The sequence below is a fragment of the Dama dama genome, chromosome 11 (assembly GCF_033118175.1).
Source record: "Dama dama isolate Ldn47 chromosome 11, ASM3311817v1, whole genome shotgun sequence".
NCBI classification, from domain to species: domain Eukaryota; kingdom Metazoa; phylum Chordata; class Mammalia; order Artiodactyla; family Cervidae; genus Dama; species Dama dama.
Genome location: NC_083691.1, coordinates 81,451,331 through 81,476,818, shown reverse-complemented (window position 1 = coordinate 81,476,818; position 25,488 = coordinate 81,451,331). Strand labels below are relative to the sequence as shown.

General features: G+C 39.1%; 1 protein-coding gene across 5 annotated transcripts in view; it reads right to left on the bottom strand.

The window, feature by feature from the left end:
* Window positions 1-242: 242 nt before the first annotated feature.
* Window positions 243-25,488, bottom strand: part of THUMPD2 (THUMP domain containing 2) — a 38,207-nt gene continuing 12,961 nt past the window's right edge. The window contains exons 6-10 of one of the 5 annotated variants that reach the window (XM_061155540.1): window positions 23,573-23,660; window positions 17,153-17,224; window positions 16,536-16,650; window positions 7,928-8,036; window positions 243-1,181 (exon numbers count right to left, since the gene is read on the bottom strand). In XM_061155540.1, the coding sequence (XP_061011523.1) occupies window positions 860-1,181; window positions 7,928-8,036; window positions 16,536-16,650; window positions 17,153-17,224; window positions 23,573-23,660 (706 nt within the window). In that variant the 3' untranslated portion in view covers window positions 243-859. Of the gene's footprint in view, window positions 1,182-6,345; window positions 7,574-7,927; window positions 8,037-16,535; window positions 16,651-17,152; window positions 17,225-23,572; window positions 23,661-25,488 lie in introns of those variants that run through there. The other 4 variants (XM_061155546.1, XM_061155541.1, XM_061155542.1 and 1 more) reach the window with 4 other exon arrangements.

Here is a 25,488-nt window from a genome sequence, read left to right as displayed (position 1 = left end):
ACAGTGGACCTTGATAACTGAGCTGAGGTTACACGTTGCACCCTGGCCAGAAAACAAGTTTTTGCTTCTATTTTGGAGAGGTGGGATTCACAAGGTGAGAATTTTCCCCAAAATGGAAACATTGTTTAAATGGTACTAAAGCAGCCATGAAGCTATGTTAGGCTATGGGAAAAAAAATCATATTTTTCATCAACTTCCTGTTTCTTTAAGAAGTGAACACAAAGGATGCATTTAATTTAAATAGGAATGAAGTGATAATGCTTTTAGGAAAAAACCAAAACTTTACTTTCCATCATGTTGGAGCCTATTGGTTTAATTCATATTATTATTCCCACTGATGCTTTACATAATATGGGACATAAAAAATGTACTGCCAATAAAAGTTCTTTTCATTCAAATGGAGAAGAAAATTATAGGTTCAAAAAAAATCAAGTTAAATATCAAAAGAAGTTGATATCAAAAAATAAAATTTCTATGTTTCAAAAAACCTGACAGTGAAGATATTATCAAATTTGTAATGATTGAGATACACTTTACGGTGAGCCTCTGAAAACCTTGGCTTTGAAGCTGAAGCTTCTGCTTAGAAACTGTGGGCAGAGCAGACCTGTTCACATTTTGACAGAAGGGCAAGTTTAAGAGTCCTTTAGTTCAAGTATCTGTTAATTATCCTCTTTCAGAAACACTCTTCAGAGTGTTAGACGGAAGTTCTTATGGAAGAACAGGTGTCCAGGAGCCACAACCCTGTTTTGGGGGAATCTGTTGACTTGGAACCCTCTGGCACTGTTAAGATCCCTGAGACGACTGCCTTTTCTACTCTGTTCAGCTGACATGTAAGGACTCAGAAGCAGCAAGCCTGCTATCACCCAGGGGAGTACGACTTCTTATACTTGGAGATGAGTGCGTCTGTTTTCCCAAGGCTCACTCTGTAGCAGTCCACTGGCACCAAAGAGCCAAGCGGTGGCATTCTGTCCAAGCGCTCCTGGCTGCTGGCTGCGGATGAGGATGGCGCTGGCTCTGATACAGCCGCTTTTTCTGCACCAGTCAAGCGCTCTTCGCCTCCAGGTTCCTCTGTGTGGCCGCCCTGGAAATCCAAAGGGCCGCTACTCGCCTCACCACCCTTAAGGTGCCTGTGGTGATCTTCGCTGAGTAACAGCACGATGATCCCACCAACACGAAGCACTCTGGGCCCGAAAAAAAAAAAAAGGTAATTAGTATGAGTATTTCTTTGTAGACAACAAACAATCCCACTTTGTTTAAAATATTTGGTGTTCTTAATTTGAAATTTAATTTTAGCCATTTAAATGAGAGGATTTTGATAATTAGGTAGTATCTTCCATAATGCATATTCATTATAGTAATTATGAAATCACTAGTACAAATCTGCTTTAATTATCTATTTTTACTCTATTTAAAAGGCAAGCCTCAAAGTAATTTGTAGTCACAGTTTAATAAGTGATTGTACAAAGGAAAAGGCAAATGAAAGGATCCTGAGGAATCTGAGTACATGAAAGGCAGCAGGCTGAACAACAGCAGAACAAAGTCCCCAGGAAGGAGTGAGGACAAATACAAAGAAAAGGCAACAGGGAAGACCCGGAAATGTCAGCCTGTGGAGGAGGATTCACTTTCTCAATCGTCTGACCCAAGTCTACACAGCACTTATGTGGAAACAGTGATGGATAATGGCATACAGTCCCGAGTTGCTAAAAAGATGACTGAGCAGTGGGAGAGGGAGGCAAGCAAGAGCTACAGAGCACGTGTGGCCAGCGCCACTATCAAGGCGAGTGTCAGGGGCTCCGGAAACACCTCAGGTGGGACCCAGACCTGGGCACTCAGCGTGCGAGAAGAGCTCCAGCGGGTGTGACGGACAAGCAGGAGTGAGCTGGGCCGAGGGACCGGGGGACGGGAGCAAGGGGTGCGCGAGGCAGGACGGGAGCAAAGACGGGAAGCTGTGGAGAGGAGGAGGTACTGAAGGTAGTCCACTGGCGGGGGAGCCAGAGCGGGCGGGATGAGGGGACGGAGGAGCTCTGTCTGGAACACGCTGAGCGTGGCGCCAACAGACAGCCGGGCGTAGGGCCTGGAGGTTGTCAGAGAGACCAGGGTTGGAGGTGGAGATTTGAGTTTCCCACAATAAATGATAGATAAAGCCAGGTGGTGCTAGTGACAAAGAACCCACCTGCCAATGCAGGAGACATGAGAGGCAGGTTCGATCCCTGGGTGGTGAAGATCCCCTGAAGGAGGAAATGGCAACCCACTCCAGTACACTTGCCTGAGAAATCTCATGGACAGAGGAGCCAGGTGGGCTACAATCCATGGAGTCGCAAAGAGTCCAACACAACTAAAGGAGCTTAACAAACACAAAGCAACAATGGGGCATGAGATCACCTAGGCTGGAAGAAGAGAGAGAGGAGAGAAAAGGGGTCAAGGAACAGGGACTTAACATTCAAGGAAGGATGGAGAAGGAAGAGCCCATGAAACAGCCAAGGAGAAGGTCTGAACTATGGTGATATCACGGAAGCCAGAAGAGCAGAGTTTCAAGACGGGAATGAATGGTGTCAAATGCCACAGGACTAACAAGTGATAAGGATATTAGTGACCCTGGGGCAGCACTCCTAGTTGGGGGCAGGAGCCAGCGCTGGCCTGCAGAGGCAAGGCAGGGGGTTGGAAGGTGAGGATGGCAAGTGTAGACTTTTCTCTGAAGAAACTTGGTTGTAGAGGTTAAGAAACCAGGTGACAGCTGGAGGATGAAGACTTAAAGGAAGCCCTGCCCCCACCACACCCAGCAAAGAGGTCAGGAGCTGAAGTAGCTTTCTCTCATCTCAACGGTCTGCCAATCTAAACGAGTCTGTCTGCAGACGACATCACAGATTCATCCACTTCATTCTATGCTCTCCTCTGCCCACACTATCGCAGCCTGACAGGTCTTATTTCCAAATCTGTCATCATCCCCCAACCTCCCCTTCTGAGTTTCCACACCAGACACAATTGTACATCCCTGCGAATCTCTCGACCATTAAATTACAAATAGACTCTTGACTCCCACTTGCCTGCTTCCCTTTGCTCACGGCGTGTCCCACAAACTGACCTCCCTTCTTGCCTCAGGACATGCAGCTCTGCTCTTCTGGGGCACTGACACCCACGCCCTGTGTGCTTCTCATCATTCAGGTCTCAGGGTTCAAACGCCTCCTTGGAGAGGCCTTTTCCTGAGCACCTGTCGAAGGAAGCCACTGCGGCTCTCTTAGTCACTCTCTGGCAAAAATGCCGTCTTTAGTGTTCATCATATCCATCATGATCTGAAATTATTCTGCGGATTTATTCATGATCTGTATTCCCACACTGGAATGCCAGCCCCACATGGGCAAAAACTCTGTCCCGTTCACAGCCAGATCCCCACTGCCTAGTACAGTGTGTGGGTATGAAAGGCTACAAAAATGTCTGGGGAAGGGATAGCTGGATCTGGAGAGAATGAGGAGGTGGACAGGTTGAAGGTAAGAAGGAAGTAGGCAGAGAACAGTTCCTGAGGAGGCAGGAACCAAGGGGATAAACTCTTGCTATTGGGAGAGGAGGAGGCGAGATGACAGGTGTGGCTGGACGCCAGGGGACAGAAACAAAAAACACAGTATCTCTGAACACATAGGAAAAAATACAATTAAGATAATAAATGAGATACAATTTTTTACCTACCATATTATCAAAAATAAAAAGACTACCACTCTCAAGATGGCAAGATTAGGGAAAAAAATGAGTATTTCTAAAGACAAAAAAATTGATATAACTTTTTTTGACAGTATCAAAGATATGAAATGTACATAACCTTTGACCCAGCAATCTCACATCTAGGAGATTATTCTAAGATATAAGAGCAGAAGCTGTAGCAGTAGTAGAATAATAGTGACAATTAATGGCAAAGATGGCTAATATTTATTGGTACCAAGGGCTTCCTAGGTGGCACTAGTGGTAAAGAACCTGCTTGCTAATGCAGGAGATGTAAGAGATGCGAGTTCAATCCCCGGGTCAGGAAGATCTCCTGGAGGAGGCATGGCAACTGACTCCAGTATTCTTGCCTGGAGAATCCCATGGACAGAGGGGCCTGGCGGGCTACAATCCATAGGGTTGCACAGAGTCAGACATGACAGAAGCAATTTAGCACACACGCATGTATTATGTGATGAATATTGTTTTAAATGCTTTGTATATCATTTAATCCTTAGAATTCAAGTATATTCTGTTGCCAGATCCATTTTGCAGATGAAGAAACAGAGGCACTGTGGTTTTAAATAACTTGATCATTATAGTCAGTTTGAAAAACTGTTTGTGCAAAGATGGCTCAGAATGTTATTCTTTATTAAAATGAAATGGTGGACGTTGCCTAAATACCCATCCCTAAGTTCTATAGGCTACATAATGGTATATATAAATATATAATGCAACCACTGTGGCAACCACTGAAAATTATTATGTACATTATAACAACTGATCAGAAAGATTTATGAGATATTTCTGAGTGGAAAAAAGAAAGCAGATTATACAGTGTAGTAAATTAAGGATGATTCTATTAATATAAAATTGAAAACATCTATTTGTGTATGTGTACATGGAATGGTGTCTAACAGGACATTCACCAATTAATTCATTGTAACTTATTTCACATAATGGAAGAAAATAAGAAAGTAAAAATCACCTGGAATCTACTCAGAGATGACCATTTTTGATAAAATGTACTTCTAAGCATCTTTCCACATTCATATACACATAAATTTCTTACTAAGAAAGCTATCCAGAAATTATAAAGCAATATGTCCCAAACTGTATTCCTCTAAACACTAGGATAGTATGAGAGATTATTTCTTGTATATATAAAAAAGAAACCAACTAGAATTATGTGGTCAATAAGTTGGGGAAGCTCTGTATCAAAAAACATAAAAAAGATTTCTCTTTTACATGTGAACCTGCAAGACTAGGGGTAGATGACACAAATACCCAACTTACTTGAACTTGGATGGCATTAGGCCTTAACCTTCTACCACTCATCTCAATTCCAAGCAGTCTGGTATATTCATTGTTTTTTGAACATGCTTTTTGCTTCATTATTACCCAAGAAATACTTGCTGAATATCTGCATGTATAAAACATGGTGTGGTCTCCTTTTTCATTCTTTGCAAATTTCTAAATTTCACTAAGATCATGCTTCTTCCATGAATCCACCTCAAATCTTCTGGGCATTTAGTGACTTCTTCCTCCAAGCCGAACAAGTTAGCTCTCTAATTTTGCTCATCTGGTTGAGAAGAAAGCTCAAATATTATACTTCTCTGTATTTCTCCTTTGCATACATGAAACTGTTATTGCTGAAGTAAATTAAAGGAGGAAATAATTGGGCTGGGAGTGCAGTGCTCACACCACCAGAGCAATCATCTGTCCTACAAGTTAAAATTCTGATTGCCTGTTCTTTCTTGAAGAATCCAGTGCTCTGTAACACTCAGGACCAAATATTTCCATTGCCTATTATAAACATGTTTATTTTGTATTTTTTCTTATTTTTAATATAATTGCCCTCCATTCCCTTCCACTTTATATCTAGAGCCTAAACTACTGGTAAATCATTGGGAAAAAAGTTATATGTACTTTAGATATATTTATATATATCCCCACCTATTTCTCAAAAGCACTGGAAGTGTTCTACACTGAAAAATCAGGCCTGAGCTAATAATTTCTAGGCACCTAGCACTGTCCTTGCTTCCCTTGTGGCTCAGCTGGTAAAGAATCCGCCTGCAATGTGGGAGACCTGGGTTTGATCCCTGGCTTGAGAAGATCCCCTGGAGAAGGGAACAGCTATTCACTCCAGTATTCTGGCCTGGAAAATCAGCACTGTCCTAAGAGCTTTAAATCTACTGACTCCTCAGGCCAGTGCTGTCAAGTAGGTACTATTATTTAAAGATGAGGCACAGGGTGACTGAGCAATGTGCCTATGACAGAAATGACAGAAGAACTATTGAGTATTCTGATTCCAGAGACTATGCTCTTCACCAGTGTGTTACAATATATGGCCTGTATAAAACCTCAAACCAGAAAAAGTCACAGGCCAAACCACAAAGGCTGAGGGCATGTGGCAAAGGAAGCTTGGTCATAGGATCCAGGAATGTTCCTTATGTCCAAAAGCATACTTTTTTTATTCTAAATTTTATTTATTTTTAAAAATTTTGCTTTTTCAATTTTTACAATGTTGTGTTGGTTTCTACCATACAGTTCAAATCAGCTGTAATGATATATACATCCTTTCCCTCTAGAGCTACCCCCGTTTCCCCCATCCCATCCCTCCCCATCCCACCGCAGAGCACCAGACAGGGCTCCCTGTGTCACAGAGCATCTTCTTACCAGCTATCCATGTTACACACGATAGTGCATATACGTTGTCACTACTTTTTCTATTTATCCGACTCTCTCCCTCCCTGACAGTGTCCGTAAGTCCATTCTCTACATTTTCATCTCCATTCCTTCCTTGCAAATAGGTTCATCAGTACCATTTTGCTTTCTGGGAGGCAACTGAATTACATGGGAAATCTTGAATGTCTTCCTGATTCTCGCGAAAATATTTAAATTTCCCGAAACAATGTGAGGGTGGTCATAGCTATTAGTTTCATTTTCAGTTACTTAAAATAAAAATCAAAACTGACCGAGAGAAAGTCAGGCTGGTCTAATTTTACTAGCGATGAAAGGACAGTCTACTCCAAACACTGCCCTCCAATGACTTGTGAAGATGTTTAAAACACACAGCACTAGACCATCAGGTAGGCTAGGCCACCACCACTAGTGGAAAGTTCCAGGTTGGGTGGAAAGTTTCGTATTAAGTGTAACATGCTCTGACAGTAGTATCTCACCACAGGCTAGCTTAATAGTACAACTGCTAAGTTACCTCGCTAGGCACAAAGGCTGTGGTTATTAATCCTGGCGGCACCCCAGAATCGCCTTGGGAGATATTAAGAAATACTGGATGCCCAGGTTCTACTCTGGACTGATTAAATCAAAGCCTCAATGAGGAGGAGTGTATCAGTGTTTTTCAGAAGCTCCTGAAATGATGTTAATATGAAATCAGCATTGCAAAATCTCTAGGGGAATGCTCCATTAAGCAGAAGGGGATACAGGAGCTCAGGAAGTGTCTGAGTTACAAGTCAGGTAACTGTGGAAGAGGGTTGTGCACAGGCTCCTGACTGTGTACTATGTCGTCCTGCACCATCAAACACTTAGTTGAGACAATTTAATACAAACTGACCCCTGATCCATGTCCCTTCATTCCTCTGAGTGTTCTAGGTTCTCTCCTTTATCAACTGAAATGATCAGGAAAATTCATATTCAGGTCTCACTGTTGGAACCTCTCACAGAAACACTTTCACTTCACTGCATTATATTCCCTGAGGTTGACCTTAGAAACATTACATGACTAGCACTTCTGCATTTTCATTTCAAACCAACAATGAAGGCATCCGTTCTATATGACTGAATGTTTCATATGTAAATTCTCAGTAGCTCAGCAGCTCTGTGATCTTGAGAAGGATAATATTTCTGGGTCCTGGTTTCTCTCCTGTAAAATGTGGGGGATTAACACATAGGAGGCAGGGCTGGGGGGAGAATTAGAAGTAAATATGTAAATTAACTAGCTCAGTGACTGAAATATATGTCACTATTTTAGACTTTCAAATTTTTGGCTATAATGAAAAATTATCTTTTCCTGAATAAAATTTATAGTATGATGATACAGAATAACTATATCAAGTTTATAACTATATAGACTTCTGATTTGAAACCTTAGAAAATTAAGCTATAAAAACTCTAGGAAATTACTAAAATGTAATCAAATCGTAACTGAAGAGCTACAGTACATTTTGGTTACATGCCCCATGGCTCAAAGGTTTTGGAAATACACTTAACAACTTACCTTTCCATCTCCTGCACAGTCCTTCTGATGTCTTTTCCTAACTTAAACTTTTTTCCAAATGGAATATCAGAAATAATAATATCGACACTTTCTGAAGGCAATGGCAATTCTGAAATACAAAAATGAGAAAATTCTATCACAGTAAGTTCAAACATTTACAACCTAAATATGAGAAAACTGAAGTATACAGGATTATTTTTTCATACTAAATAAAATTTAAGGCTTCTAATATTGTTTCTAAGGAATGACAAGATCTTGAAGGCTTTCAGAATCACTAAAAATAGATGGCGCATTTGTTGTATTCTGTTCTTGAAAAGTGGTTTTTCAAGTGTAATAAAATGTGACATAAGTTAAGCAGAATTTTAAATTAACCAGAAAGTTAAACTCTTTAAAAATATTACATGAAAAGAAAATTGTTGGATCCAAGAAGAAATATATTAGGATGCCTAGAAAAGCCTTTTACAAAATTATATCCTATAACTTTCATTTTTCTTTTCACGATCATATATAAAATCTATTTGTACATCTATTTGTTTTTAAGAGAAGTGACCGATAGGTTTCATTGTATTTTTAATGGTGACCCCAAAGGTTAAGAACATCCACTGAAGTCCTAAGACTAGAGAAAAAGTTAAACAATCAAAAATCAAGAAAATGACATCACTAAAGCAAAATATAGTGTTTTATTATCAAATCTAAATTTCTTTCTCAACTTTACATTTTATTCTCAGAAATTAACATAAGGTAATACACCCAATCTTAACTTCCACATTTTCTGAATATACTTTTCACTTTGTACTTCTTATACTTCTACCACAATCTAAATTTAAATAATTATTTTAATTTCAGACAGCACCTAATTCTATAGAAATACAATGGAATTTAAATAATCTTTACTATTCTGAATACAAATTTTTGTTGGCAGGAAATTTAAAAACAAAACAAAAATCCTGTTATCGGGGAAAGTCTAATGAATGAACTCTTGCTAATAGAAGAAAGAGTGGGTTGTTAGAAGACAAGTAACGGGGTAGTATTTTGTTAGAACTAGGCAGGAAATCTTTTGTTCCAAGTCATGTTTTAATGTCATGGTGGCTCAGACGGTAAAGAATTCGCCTGCAATGCAGGAGACCTGAGTTCGATACCTGGGTCCGGAAGATCCCTGGAGAAGGGAATGGCAACCCACTCCAGTATTCTTGCCTGGAGAAACCCCACCGACAGAGGAACCTGGTGGGCTACAGTCTATGGGGTGGCAAAGATTCGGACACGACTGAGTGACTATCACTTTCTTTGTTCACTTAGTTTTAGTGTATTGATATAGAATGGGGCTTCCCAGGTGGCTCAGTGGTAAACAATCTGCTTGCTGACACAAGAGATGTGGGTTCTATCCCTGGGTCTAAAAGATTCTCTGGAGGAGGAAATGACAACCCAGTCCAGTATTCTTGCCTGGGAAATCCCATGGACAGAAGAGCCTGGTGGGCTACAGTCCACGGGACTGCAAAGAGTCAGATATGATTGAGCAAACTGAACACACACACACATTGATATAGGACACACCCATTTGAACACTGTAACTATACTTGAAAACTACTAAAGACAATGAGGAAACATGGTTATCAAATATTTATACATGAGGAACCAGGCAGTAATTTACTCTTGAGATCGAGCCCAAGTCTTTGGCTTACATAAACACACAACAAACCTGAGTTGCCCATCTTCAGGTTTGGATTTTTTTCCCCTTCTGGTTAGTCTATTTTCATTTGCAACTTTTCTACTCTGTATTATAATTTACCGAACTGCTTTAAATTGTTTTAGAAGATGAAGGAATAAACATCACTGAGACAGAAGAGACTAATCTTTTACATAGAACCAGTGCCATCTTCCAGTAATAGAACAGAAAATAGTCTGAGCTCTTGTGCAGGCTCTGGTCTCAGCTTGCATTTGGCTCTGCCACTTACCAGCTGTGCGACTTTGGGAAATTATTGCTTTACTTCTCTCATCTGGGATAAGAGTACCTATCTCAGAAGTTAACATGTGAGGAACCTACAGAAAGTATCAACAGACATTGCCTGGCACACAATGAGCAGTCAGTAATTGTCAGCTGTTAGTATTTACAACGCCCTTTCTAGTGTGTATAAGGAGATGACCGCCAGGTGGAGCCAGCGGGTCAGAATCCTTCCAGGAAGCTCTGCAGAATTTACCAATTCCTTCTCATGGCTCTGCAGAGACCTAGTGGGGCTACTTCCAGATGGGTCTCTTTCGAACTTGCCTTTCCCTTAGCAGTGTTTCTCAATGTGCGGTCCCCAGAGAAGCATCATCAGTATCACTTGGAACTAGGGCCCAATATCTTGGGCCCTACAACCAACCTTGATATTTACTGTGGATCAGAATCAACTGAAGGGCCTGGTAGAATGCAAACTGCTGGCCCCACTTCCAGAGATGCTGATGCATAAAACTCCTAATATCACGAGCACCTGACCCGTAAGAGTCAACACACAGTATAATCTTTTAAATTATTAAATGTTTGAATTGCCTGTGAACAAAGAGTTTGTAACTAAGGAGAAAAAATTCTGAAATAGAAACATAAACAAGTAAAAAAATCATCTCTGCAGGATGAAAAAAAAGGTAAAAGACTGGTATGTCTTGAATAAAACTCTATTTACTCCCTCCTCTTGGGATAAGTTTGAGTAAGAACTGCTTAAAACCAGGATATAGCCCTAAGATATTTTCTCCCCAAAAGTTTTAAGAGCCTTTAAAATAACTTTCATGTATATACGTATACAAAAGACTGGGTAAACTTTTACAAGGTTGAGCACACCCTTTTTTATATTTTCTTTCACTGTACTTTGTTATTCTTTCCATCATCTAGGTTTGTAACAATGGCATTCTGTCTTGTAATTCTCAGTTGCTCAAATAGTTGTATATTTGATTCAATCCTCGTGACGAGTCATTTCATTTTGGCTTTCTCTATTCCTCAGTTGGTTCATCTCTTAAATGTCTGGGTTTTATTAATTTTTAATAATTTTTCCCCCTCTGACATGCTTGTTAGTGAAACGTTGCCTGAACTTGTTATATTTGAAAATATCTTTGTAGTAAAATGACATCTTGGTTGAGCATGATATTTCTGGGTCCCACTTTGCCTTAGTAACCTTCTAAGTAGCCACTATTTCATTGGCTATTGCTCTATAACTTTGTTTCCATCATGGGCAGATTTTGAAGTTTACCGCATTAGATTATGCCTTTTCTTTATTTGATTGCTGCTGGTGAAATTTCTCTATTTATACTATTCTTTTTGATTTCATAAAATAGAGAATACAAATACTTCAATGAAGTTGAAATTTCAACGTGTATTCCTAATTCAGAAGTCTATAATTAGTCTTGAATATGCAAAATGTAGTTTGGCATCTGGGAGATGATTTTAAAGTGCTGTTGCCAGTTTTGTTTTTAATGACTGCAATTTATCAAAAATTTTTAAAACTTAAAAGTTTTTTTGCACTCCATTTGTTGAATTCTTTGATTATAGCTTTCCAATGAATTCTGAAAAAAATGAAACTACAATTAGGCAACTAGTTTATTTTAAAAAGTTTACAGCATATTTATAAGATACTCTGGCTGATATACAAAGTAATTTTTCAAAAGTTTAAACATTTTTAAGAAAACTGAAGTATAGCTGATTTACAATGTTGTGTCAATCTCTGCTGTAGACCAAAGTAACTCAGTTATACACATACAGTTCTTTGCTTATATTCTTTTCCATTATGGTTTATCCCAGGAGATTGAATACAGCTCCCTGTGGCATACAGTAGGACCTCGTTGTTTATCCATTCTAAATGTAACAGTTTGCATCTGCCAACTCCAAACTCCCAGTCCGTCCTGCTCCCTCATCTCTTCCCCTTGACAATCACAAGTCTGATCTCCCCGTCTATGAGTCTGTTTTTGTTTTGTGGATAGAAAAATTGTTTTCTGTTTTGTTCATTTGTGCCATATTTTAAGATTCCTCATATAAGTGATATTATTTGTCTTTTTCTAACTTATTTCACTTAGTATGATCATCTCTAGTTGCATCCATGTTGCTGCAAATGACATTATTTCATCTTTTTTATGGCTAAGCAGTATTTCATCTCACACACACACACACACACGTATATACCACATCTTCTTTACCTATTCATCTGTCGATGGACATTTAGGTTCTTTCCAACTTTTGCCTGTTGTGAATAGTGCTGCTATGAACATTCGAGTACATGTATCTCTTTGAATTATACTTTTGTCCGAGTATATATGCCCCGTAGTGGGATTGGTGGATCATACGATAATTCTATTTTTAGTTTTCTGAGGAACCTCCCTACTGTTTTCCATGGTGACTGCACCAACTCACATTCCCGCCAATGGTGTAGGAGGGTTCCCTTTTCTCCACATCTTCTCTAACGCTTGTTATTTGTAGACTTTTTAATGAAGACCGTTCTGACCAGTGTGAGGTGGTGCCTAATTGTAGTTTTGATTTGTATTTCTTTAATACTTAGTGATGTTGAGCATCTTTTCATATGCCTATTGGCCATCTATCCTCTGGAGAAATGTCTATTAAGGTATTCTGTTCATTTTTTTTCTTTCCTTGGATTGGTTTTTTTTTTTTTTTGGTGGTGGTTGTTGAGTTGTATGAGCTGTTTGTTTATTTTGGAGATAAAGCACTTGTTGGATGCATCATTTATAATTATTTCTCTCGTTCTGTAGGTTGTCTTTTTGTGTTTTTTTTCCTCTGTGCAAAAGCTTATAAGTTTGGTTAGGTCCCTTTATTTTTATTTCTACTACTTGGGAGACTGACCTAAGAAAACAATGATAATGATTTATGTCGGGGAATGCTTTGCCTACGCTCTCTCCTAGGATAGGAGGCTCTCTCCTAGGATAAGAGTTTTATGGTATTATATCTTTTTTTTTTTTTATTGGAGGATAATTGCTTTACAATGTTGTGTTGGTTTCTGCCATACAACACTACGAATCAGTCACAATTATACATATATCTCATCCCTCTTAAGCCTCTCTCCCACCTCCAGGGTTATGTTTGTCTTTAAGCCATTCTGAGTTTATTTTTGTGCACAGTATGAGGATGTGTTTTAACTTCACTGATTTACACACAGCTGTCCAACTTTTCCAGTACCATTTGCTAAAGAGACTGTCTTTTTTCCATTTTAAACTCGGATTAAACATTTTAAAACCCAACAAATGATGGGAAAACAAAAAAGCATGTACTGTCAGGCTGAACTGCTTTTTTTGCATTCAACCATCTTTACAGATAGTCTACAGTTCAGTTACTCTGTGTATATTAAAAAAATTTTTTAAGTCTATTATTTTGATAACTTAAGTTACTATTTCAATTCAGAACATCACAGCTTGTTTGGAGGTAATTATGAATTATGTAAGTACCATGTCAAATTCTAAGTACATTTCTGTGTCATAGATTTCTTTATTTAATAAGAACATTAATCTTCACCAGGATGCTGTGGTCTACCAAACAATGCATAAACAGACACAGGTTTAGTGCTGAGCTGAATCAACAGCAGCGTTCACAATAATGAAAGATGTTTCATCTCTGACAGAAAAAAAATTCCTAAATTTCCAGAATTGGGAGCGGGGAGGAATACTAAACCATTTCTGGAATTGACTTAGCTAATTTTCTTCTTGAAGGATCTGGTAATACTGATACAAAACTGGTAACATTTCACTTCCTGCAGAGGTCTTCTGCTAATGGAGCCAATGAATTAATAGCCATAGCTTCATTTTGTTTATATACATAAGAAAATTTGGAATTGAAAACGAACAAAATTAATTTAGAAGAGTGGTCATTTGATCTAAATGAAAAGTCATGCTTCACAGAGTGACAGTTAAATGCATTTCTTTCTGCTGCATCTGATAAACACTATTTTGGCTTGGTCTCCTTAAAATAATGACTAAGTTTTGAAGTAAATGCTAGGTGCCTCTATAAACAAGTTTATTTCATTTGGTTACTGCTATCACCATGGCCCTCACAGTGCATGATAAAAGTAAATAAACATTTTACTCCAGTTGTATGTTCATCAACAGCTTTCTTGAGAAATAGAAACTCAGTATATAATTTTTCATTAAATATGCACTTTTAAAATCTTATTGCTGCTGAAAGGGTTTGTTACAGAACAGTGTTACCAAACAAAGGGATTTATGGCATATGATATATGATATATGATAAAGCCATTGGAGCAAAAACACTCATATTCTCTAAGGTGGGCTTCTCACCCCCTATTTCCCACACATATTTCATGACACCCAACCTATCACTTCTCAACATTTCCCAACTTCCCAGATGCCAGGGCAGCCTGGCAGCTTCATGAATTGTGCAGAATATGGTGTGAACCACAACACACCTGGTAGAACGCCAAGTTTTCTGCTCCCCTTACCAGCCAAACTACCCAAAAGAATGATGAGAACTAGCTGTCTTCAAGTTACCTTTTCCCATTCTCTCCAGATCCCATTCAGGCAGGCCGGCCTTTGTTCCTGCTGCTCCACGGAACCAGTCAGGCCTGAGTTTTGCTCCAGGGAAGCGGTCAAGCCTGAGTTTTGCTTCACCAACCAGCAGCATCTGACACAGCTGCTCATGCTTGCTCAGATTCTCTCTTACTTTCTCATCCCTGGTTGTTCCTTTACTAGATTCTCACCCTTCAGGACTCTAAGCATCTCATCCTCAGAGAAAGCCTCTCTCTTCTCAATTTGTGCTCATTTCCTAGGTGATCTCATGGATGCAAATGTTATCTGGACTAGTGATGTGCACTGTCTCCCCTAAACTCCAGATCTGTATGTTGACTACTACCTTGAGATCTTAATGGTTCTTAATCATCATGTGGAACTGAACAGGCCCCCCACTCGTAACTTGTTCCTCTTGCAGTTTTCCGCAACTCAATAAATGGCAATGCCACCCTCGAGCTGTTCAAGTCAGAAAGTTTAGTCATCCTTGTTCTTTTTCTCACATTTAATCCACTAACAAATCCTGTTGGCTCTACCTTCAATGTATATACATATATATATATGTCTGTCTGTCTGTCTGTCTGACCTCTTTTCAACACCTCCACCAATACCACTTTGCCCTAAGCCACCACCATTTACCTGGATTATTGCTATGGTTTTGCAACTAGTCTCTTTGTTTCCGTCCTTGCTCTACTGTTTGTTCTTAACATGGCAGTTAGATTAATCTTTTAAAAAGCTAGATTTATTTGGCTACTAGGTATAACAGAAAACTTTTTTTTAATTAACAGTTGAGCACTTAATGCTTGTTTTTAAAGTGAAATCTTATGGAAAATGCCCCCGAGAACTGATGAAAGTGGAGCTGGTACAGCAGCGATGTTCTGATGGGCAAATTAGGACTTCCTTTCTCACGCTACCAAGGCACTTTGGGGACTGTGAAGGGTTTGAAAAACCATTGCTCTGGAACAACTTATAAAGCCATTCCATTTTTCTTGAAGATCTCAAAAAAAAAAAAAAAAAGCTTTCTTAAATTAGGGTATATGAAAACTTGATTTCAATCCAATCATCCCTCAGCTTCCTCTAGAAACTTGTGTTGCACAGAGTCTAATTAAAAACCTCAACAGAAAGATTGAAAAGACAGTCACTGGCAGCAAACAATTGTGAAACTTCAACCAACAATATAATTTCTTCTTTGAGGCTGCTTTATTATGCATTTATAGAAAAATTATCCTAATATTTTGTTAATAATGCATTTCTACTACTTTCCTACTACAATAGAATAAATTTTTAACAATATACTGTTTCTCTAGATTACAGAGACTTATCTACTACCTATTCTCACTGTGCCAAGAGAACAGGATTTTCTTCACTGAGAATTACATGTGGTCACTTTTAAGGGAGAAAGGCACGCTGAGGGAAAGAAAGGAGGAATGTGAGGCTTCTCTCGGTCTGAATACCATGGGTGTTAGGGAAATATTATTTTGGACTCCATAGACTTGATTGCTCATCGTGTTTCTTGCTGCTGACTCCTCATCAGTAAACAGGGAGTGATGGCTCTCGTCTGCCTCCCAGGGTGATGAATCCTGGTTTGCCCTAGGATTTCTATTTTAGCACTGGGGAGTAGTACTGGTGTAGCAAACTGGGATGGCTTATTACCTTAGTCCCCATAACACAGGAATACTATCCAACTGAAGCAAGCGGAAGGTAAGATAATTCAAGACATTTCATATAGTTTATCACAAAGAATTCACAGATTCTCAACAAATTATTGTTGCTATTATTATTATTTTTGTTTATTTTATGCCTATACTGAATGATTCCTGGTTATCATATGAGAAGTGGTTCAGATGCAACAAACACATCTTAAGAAGACATGCTTTTACTTACATGCTTAGGGAAACTACATAAATACAGTTCTGGATAACAAATCTTTTGAAAAATAAAAAAGTTACAATTATAATATTGGAAGTAAACTGAGTATTGGCCCCACAGATATATTACAAGGTATAAATAATTCAACCTTTATGTGAAACTTTATGAAAAGTGAGTGTTGTTCTGTATTATGATTCTAAATGTGTTTATACATGTTTATTTCCCCCAGATGTTTGCATTTTTAATATCTTACCTATAACAGAGACTTTAAGTAACTCAATTTTATCCTTGAGGCCTGCAGCTTTCAGATTGTCATATGCACCCGATAACTGTGAGTCACTGACATCAGCGCCCACATAATACACATCCTATGAGGGGAGAAATTCAAATTACAAATAAAACCATATTTTATGTAGCTAAGAAAATCTACCTGCATTTTTTCAAGTGATAAAAATGAAATTAATAGATTTGTTAATTCAGATTAAAACAAATTTAGGATATTTCTTTAAAATAACTTTCAAGGACCAAAACCTGAGAAGTTTTTGGTAAAACGTTAAAACATTAATTTTTAACATTTTATAATTAATATTTTACAATTCAAATGTCTAAGGAATTGAGGGATTCATATAATGTAGGTCATGACTGGTTATTGGAATTCTGTCATAATTTCCTAAATTTACCACAGTATTTAAAGAAATAACACAGTAATTTAATTAATCTTTCATAGTCTACTTTGACTACTAATAGTAACTCATAATTAAAAAATAATAATCCCTAAATAGATAATCTACCTGTAAATAATTGGTAAGTGTATACACAACACACGATTAAAGTAAAACACTGCTTGGTTAACCAAACTTTAGAACTTACTGGCCATTCCTTAGCAGCTTCCAAAAGTATTGTTCCAAGTCCACACATCGGATCTAAAACAACTGCACCAGCCTATAGATAGAAATGTTGATTTGCTACTGTTAAATCTACTATAACAGGCATTATACAAGAAGCCTAAAACTTGAGGCATCAATCATTTCAGGGTAAAGATTCCTTTCTAAACTTTATGAGGAATTTCAGGTAGTTAAAGCCCTAGTGCAGGTGTCTGCTCGGCACGTTTAAAGATTAGGCAGGAGACCAGTGTGGCCAAAGCACAGTGGGTGGGCGGGGAATGGTGATGCCATCAGAGAGGGGGCCAGGCAGCTCCACCAAGATGGGCTGTGTAGATTTACAACCAGCACGTCCTGCAGGTTCAAAACACTGCAGCTCATGGGACAAGCCTACAGTATGACACCTGGGGCTTCTGCTTCTTACCCAGAAAGTGAAACAGTGAAGGGGTCACCAGCAGAGGCAGAGAAAACACAGCTAATCAGGCACTGGCTTTTAAAGTGCCATCTGGAAGCGACGTACATCATTTCCACCAACATTTAATTGGCGAAAGCATGTCAGTTGCATGACACAACATGAAGAGGTTAGGAATGGCGCCGCCCTCTCTGTACCTGAGAGGAGAGCAGGAAATCTGGAGGAAAAAAACTAATGACTCTCCCCTCTGGGGGACAGAGGGTGTCACATCATGTCTGATCTTGTAGGTGTTACAAGGATTCTGATTCGATTCTGAAGGATGGGAAACTATGGCAGGGTTCTGAGCAGAGGAGAAACATGATGTAGCATTTCAAAGGGATCATTCTGGCTGCTCTGTTGAGAAAGGACCACAGAAAAGTAAGAGAGTTACAAGGAGGCAAGTTAGGGAATCCAGGCAGAGATAATGGTGGCCTGAATCAAGAGTGACATTGGTGGAGGTGGGGAGAAGTGGTTGGATTCTGGGTATATTTTAAAGGAAGAACCAACAGGATGGATGGCAATGTGGCATATTACAAAATGACAATGGTCTGACGTGACTCAAGTTTTTAAGAGATGATAAAAAAGAAAATAAGTCTATCGTCTGGATGCTGGTGATCCCCTAAGTACCAATGTTTGGTAGATGAAGGTTCAGCCGTGTACACTGAGTGTAGAGTACCTTGACACAGAACCTAGACTGGTCCTGAAAGGGGAAACATCCAACAAGCAGGAGTGATGACAGTGTCCACGTGCTAGCAGGATAAGCAAGATGAGTGGTTTCAGCGGAGTGCTAGTGAGAAGAGCCTGAGGGGACGGGGACACAAGAGAGTGTGGGAAGGAAGAAGTGGATGCCAAATATGGAGGGATGACCGGTCCTAAGTTTTTCTCTAAAGGGAAGCAGAGAAGGGGGTGAGAGCTGATGGATCATCTGGGTTCAGGAGAAGGTCAATTCATTTTAAGTTTCAAGATATTATAGCATGTACACAAGCTGATGGGAAAGACCCAGTAGAGAAAAAAGTCCTTAAGGACGCAAGAGGGAATGGAGTCCAGAACACAAGTAATGGAGTGAGACAAGGACAGTTCATTTATTATAATGATTATAACAATTATAATCCATTATAATTCCAGTGTGTTGGTAGACCTCGTGAGGAGAACATGTTAGAGTTCTCTTTTGACTCCAATATTTATGTCACTTAAGAAGCAGGAGAACTACAAGTACGCTCAAGGGAATGACTGTAGTGATAGAACCTAAAATCCAAGCGGTGAAGGAGGGCTGCGTACAGGCGGTGAATGGGGCCACCTGCTGGGCTTCCTGGGTAGCCCAGCTGCTAAAGAATCTGCCTGCAATGCAGGAGACCCGGGTTCAATTCCTGGGTTGGGAAGATCCCTGGAGATGGGCATGGCAACCCATTCCAGTATTCTCGCCTGGAGAATCCCATGGGCATAGGCACCTGGGAGGCTAAGCCCACGTGGCTGCAAAGAATTGGACACGACTGGACTAGGCACAGCACAGGGCCACTAGTGACTGGAGGCCTCGCGGCGTTAAAAACTATGGCGGGGCACGAGATGGAGTGAGTGGGAAGGAGGATAAGAGCAGCATCTTTTGAGATTTGGGGAAGGTATGCTTTTCTGGCTATGATAAACTCTAGCATGTGACTATAGCAGACCATGAGAGGCAGGCAGAGCAAGACTCTAAGGGATCAGACGGCGCAGACACTGAGTTGATAAGGATTTCGGGCAGGAATAATGGTGTATGCTAGTACACCAGTGACAACAGGAGATCCGTAGGTGACGAGGATCACTGGATGGCATGTGCTTCTAAGGCAGTGAGAGGTCCTGGGCAGACAGGGCAGCAAGGTGCAAGCAGGACACCTACCCCAGCTCCAGGCCCAGAGGTCCCTTGGTCTGTCTACAGAGGAGGCAGAGTGCTCAGAAGACAGCGGGGTTCAGCCAGAGCCAGGGGCTACCTGATGAAAAGAAACAAAATGTCCTTCAGAAACTTCTCCCTGGCACTAAATTCTACCAGAGTGTCATACGGATCCCCCCATGAAGGGGCAGAAAAATAACAAAAAGAATAATGATTTAAATGACAATTTTAAGATTAATAGCGGTACAAGAACTAATTTTTATTAAGGACTTAAAATGTACCAAACGCCATGCTCTTTTTCCCCACGGTCCCTCTTTGATGAGGTGATCTGCCCTTAAATATTTTTCAATGTCCTTCTTTTATTGCAGGACTTTTCTAGTCATGACACCTGGGGACACAGACAGTAGCAGAGACGTATTTCCAAATGCTTAAAGTAATAACCAAGATTTACATAGAATTTGATTTTCCTTGCTTTTATGATCTGTATGATGGAGAATGGTTTACATTGAACATGAGAAATACCTAACACCCCAGGCTTAAATTTCAGTTTCCATGGCACTGGCCTACTCAAGGTTGAGCTGCTTGTGCAGAGGTTTAGGTACCAAGCTCCGAAGAGAGGCCGCCTGGATCCAGGCTGGATACTGGGATTATTTATATGGGGGGGTCACACTGCGTTCCCTCAAAAAGAACTGTGCTGTGCACATCTAAGGGGAGGAAGCCCCTCCAAAGCGAGAGAGAAAACAGGCAGAACAAACAACACACATCTAGTGAGATGAAGCTTCTGGAGGGAAGAGATAAATATGTGAAAAAGTTAAAGCCTCTACAGATATCAAATATAGCATGTGAGGCTGGCTAAGTTGCCTCAGACTCTGTGTGACCCCATGGACTGTAGCCCTCCAGGCTCCTCTGTCCATGGGATTTTCCAGGAAAGAATACTGAAGTGGGTTGCCATGCCCTTCTCCAAGGGATCTTCCCAACTTAGGGATTGAATCCAGGTTTGTTCCGTCTCCTGCATTGGCAGAAAGTTCTTTACCAAATATAGCATGCTGCTGCTGCTAAGTCACGTCAGCCGTTTTCGACTCTGTGCAACCCCATAGACGGCAGCCCACCAGGCTCCTCTGACCCTGAGATTCTCCAGGCAAAAATACTGGAGCAGGTTGCCATTTCCTTCTCTAGTACATGCATGCTCCTCTGCATGCATGCTCCTCTAATGCACCAGGTTCCTCTGTCCATGGAATTCTCTAGGCATACACATACACAATTTTCCAAAGCTAAAAAAATCCATGATTTTAAAACTAAACATTTTAATAAAGTGCAGCACATTTTGGTGACTCTGGTTATACCTTGGAAGATAATGTCCAAGAAAAACTCAAAATACACAGGCAAAATATAAAGAGATGGAAAACATGTGAGAAAGGAAGCTTAACATGTTTATCACAGGAACTCCAGAAGCAAAAAAAAAGGAAGTTGTTTAAGGTAAAAAACACTAAAGCAAAATAGTTGAGGAAATAATAAGCAAATAATGGATGAAAGAGTACCTGAGCTGGAGGAAAAAAATGATTTCTATAATTATTATATATCCTAAATAATAGTTATTATAATTATTATTACTGTTTAGGTCCAGGGCAGGATGCCCCAAAATGTGCTTTAATGGCATATTGATTATTTTGAATTAAAAGTTACTTAAGAAACAGCAGGTAAAAATAAATGATATTAAAAAGAAAATACACTCTGACCCACTTCTCTCCCCCTGAAAGCAGGAACTTAATCTCCCAAGTGAAGGCATCTTCCCTCTACCAGGAGGACAGAAAGCATCTTTATCACCAGAGTTAGGGAATTCAAGGCTGTATGCATGAGAAAGCTGGATAAACAAACTGTTACTTCTTCACTAGTCTGCTACCCCAAGCACAAACCCCTCTGTTTTGTTAAATCTTCACAAGCATTTGTCTAAAAATAATATATAAATAGCCTGCTTCCATCACTTCAGGGGTCCCACTTCTATGAGACTTACATGCATACAAATTAAAATTTTTTTTCTCCTGTTAATCTGTCTTGTGTCAATTTAATTATGAGGTCAGTCAAAAGAACTCAAGGGGGGATAGTGAGGTAATCTCTCCCTCCCTGACATTACCATAGCAGAAGTTAACACTTAGGTATTTTCTATATGCTAGGTGTTGTTCTAATCCCTTGATAAACGCTAATTCACTTCATCCTCACACAGTCCTATGAGATGACTATTTTCATCTTGGAGTGAGAAACGGAGGCACAGATATGTTCAGTATCTTACATAAAGTTTCCCAGCCTGTAAGTGGTAGAGTTGGAATGGGAACTCAGGGAGTCGGACTCAGCTAGTTCTGGGCTGAAGAGAAAAGATACACAAGTACATCTCGTAATGTCCCTGAGATTAGAGGATTAAAAAGAAAACTCTTATAAGCTTGCAAACAAAAAGAACAAGACAGCTATCAAGGAAAAGAAAAATCACACTGGCAGGAATTGCTCCCCTGAAACACTGGAAGTGAAAGGATAATGGAACAGCATCTACAGACCTCTGAGAGAAAAGGACTGCAACTCAAGAATCTCATACCAAGCCAAAGGGGGATACCCAGCTGACAGGATGAACTGTAAGGAGATACAGGAATCCAGAGAGTATATTATTCAAACAAGTTTGAGAAAAGTACCAAGAAAAGACTATCCAAGCAACAAATAAAGCAGAGCAGAGACCTCAAAGGGAGAAAGATAAAGAGAAGAAGAAAGGTGAGAAGCAATGCACTTCACACTATACTTCTGTGTGTTTATACAGAAATACATGTTACACATATTGCATCTTAATGACTATGGATGGGTTGTGTAATATAAGTGCAGTATAAGAACTTCTGAAAACAGGAGGGATATACTTGGAAATGCTGATGCATAATAAATAATTTAGTTTAAGCTGGTAGTTGGGAGTGGGAAGAGGGTAAACATATTTCAAAGGTCTCACTGTAGGGAGGAACAAAGGTGGGACAGAAGAGAAAAAGTACCCTGGAGGTCTCATCTCATGACAAGGAGGAGCAGACAGAGGAGGAAGTTCAGAGTGTAGGTGGTAAAAACAGTGTGCTGGCAAAGAAGAGTTGATGTCTTGTTTTAAAGTAAAAGTCAAAGTCCCATGTGTTTAATTAAGAGAGCTGAGAGAGGGAGCCATGAATAGAATAGAACACAGAGTAAAATCTAACCTCAGGGAAACAATGAGATGATTCACTTGATGAAACTAGCAAAAATAGAGTAAACTGCAAGAAGTTGCTAAGTAAATCTATCATAACTGGTGTATCTATCATAATACTGTACTGAATTCTCTCACTGAAAAAGCCTATCATTGTGGGATAAAGACAGAGTTCTGTGTTTATAAGAAATATACACTGAAAACAAAGTTGAGAACAAAGCAGAACTACAAAGGAAAATGCAAAGAAAAAAAGAGTGGAAATACTAATAAGACATGGTGAAATTTAAGTTTAAACTTACAAATCAACATAATGAAAACTTTAATAACAATAAAAAGGAACACTTCACCATGAGGCAGTAACAGTCATAAATGAGTATAAACCAAACTACAGGACAAACAAACTACAGAATGAGGTAACAATGAGTAAAAATGCAAAATCTTGAAAAATACAATCTAATAAATTTCAAAATATCTCTTTCAGTACTGAGCAGACAGTAAAATAGCAAGTAAAAGATACAGAGGCCATCTCTTCACTAGAAAATAAAATTATTTTCTTATGTTCATGGAGCATTTACAAAAATTGATCAAGATCTTGGTTAAATTTTAAGAAGTAGAAGTTGTACAGGCCACATGACTGTGACAAAAAATTAGAAATAATAAAATGTAGTTATCTTTTGACTCAGCATTTTCATAGCCAAAATACTCCCAGAAGTTTGACAAAAGCCTATCTCTGCAGTTTGTAAGTATAATGGCAAGAAAAGAAAAAGAAAAACAGATTTAAAAAGGTTAAAAGAACCAAAGAAAAAAGAAAGCAACCATCAGTAAGAGGCTGTGTAAATTAATTACAGAAAGGACCTTGGTATTCAATTAAAAGGGACGAGAACAGGTTCCTTACCTTAATTTCTGCGAGGGAGGCCATTGCCCAGGCTATGGTAGATCTCAACCCTGGTGTCTTGATATAAGCTCTGCAGGCTAAAGGAACCCTAAAGTAAAACACCACCCATGTTACTGTATGTTAACAGGATACAAACAAAAATAATTAACCCATTCATACCTGTACATCATGCACTGAAGTTTTCCCTAAGTTAGAGAGTAGATAACATTTTCATTAATACAAAATTACCTTCTCTAACCGGCACCTTGTCTAACCAGCCAGTGTGGTATTTTAGAATGGAAAATTTTTTAGATAACTGAAATTTAAACCCTTATGTGTTTAACTTAAAAAAATTTAATCACATGAGGGAAGTCTTTCTAATTATATGCTTCCCTGACTTCCCATGTAGAATAGACCTTTTCTCACTGATCCAGAGTCATCAAGAGAAGTAAACTGCACTGTGGTACGGATGCAGCATAGGATGCACGGCTGAATGGATGCTAACCCTTAAAGAATTTCTAAAAGGTCCCTTTTATAAGTTTGCCTTTTGCTCATTTGCACCTTTCTCTTAAGATGGAATAAAGCTTGACACTGCATTGTCTAAAATAATTTATTGAGTGAAATGCTGAAGCAGAGGACTCCCCAATGAGTTCACTGGTCTCCATTATGTATCACTTCATACTTGATCTTCTACCCCATTATTGCTAATATTGGTGTTTCCGATATTTGATTTGGTACAGATTTTAAAAATATTATTTCTATGTTTCTGGTGCAGTGAACAACATTTCCTTGCAAATTTCAATGCACTTATCTTATGTATACAATTTATTGGTAAGACATGATGTATGATTTCAAAAATCAATGCTTGGTTGTTTTGTGGTTAGGCCTGTTTCAAAGCCACTAAGAGGGCTCTTCTACCAACATTACACAAAGCCACGGTGTTTTCTAAACCCTATTTCCTTTCATCATTTTCTTTCTGCTCTTTAAGCTATCTTGTTTTGTCTGTATTTATTGCAAGCTTCTTAAGATCTTAGAATTAGATGAGGTATGTCTTTTAAATAAAACAGTGTAATTGTGTATTTACTATTATGATAAAGAAGCCTGCATGATAAAACTATGAGAGGTTGTTTATGTTAAAAAGGTTTTTCAGGAAATAAAATTTCATACTGTAAATAGTACTATATCCAGAGATTTGGAATCTGGGATATAAACTTTGTGGGTAGAAGAATTATAAAATAATTTGATCAACGAATCTTGCTTCAGCAGGCCAAGTGCAGCAATTATCTCACTACAAAACACATTCGGTTCAGTTCAGTTGCTCAGTCGTGTCCGACTCTTTGCAACCCCATGAATCGCAGCACGCCAGGCCTCCCTGTCCATCACCAACTCCCAAAACACATTAGGTAAAACCAAAACTGAGAAATTACTTTCACTCTAGACACACACACACACACACACACACAAATAGAATTGGTATGGAAAACTGTCTTTGTCCATACACATTACAAAGTCCTTTTCTATGCATAGGGGATTTATATAGAATCTTTGAAATTTTTGACTATTGTGTGCATACTTTTGCTAATAGAGTTTTATTTTATGGGAGCCAACTCTATTAATATGTGACAAAAGGGAACCGATTCTTATTTTGCTTGGACAAAACTAATCTGCTATTACTTCAACAAAAGGGCCTCATTATATCAGTAAAATAAAATTATTCAGGGCAAAGAACTGGTCAGAAATAAACTCTTTGAAAATAAAAATAATTCTCTACTTTCATAGAACCTGGCCAATGTGTTTATTCGCAGTTTTAGCTGGCTTTTACCCCAATACAAAAATAAATGTGGCTTTTGATCTTCTTGTCCTCATATATGAATCTCTTCTTTATTCTCTTACACACCATCTATCACCAAGTTGAAGACATTCTCATCTCCATCTCT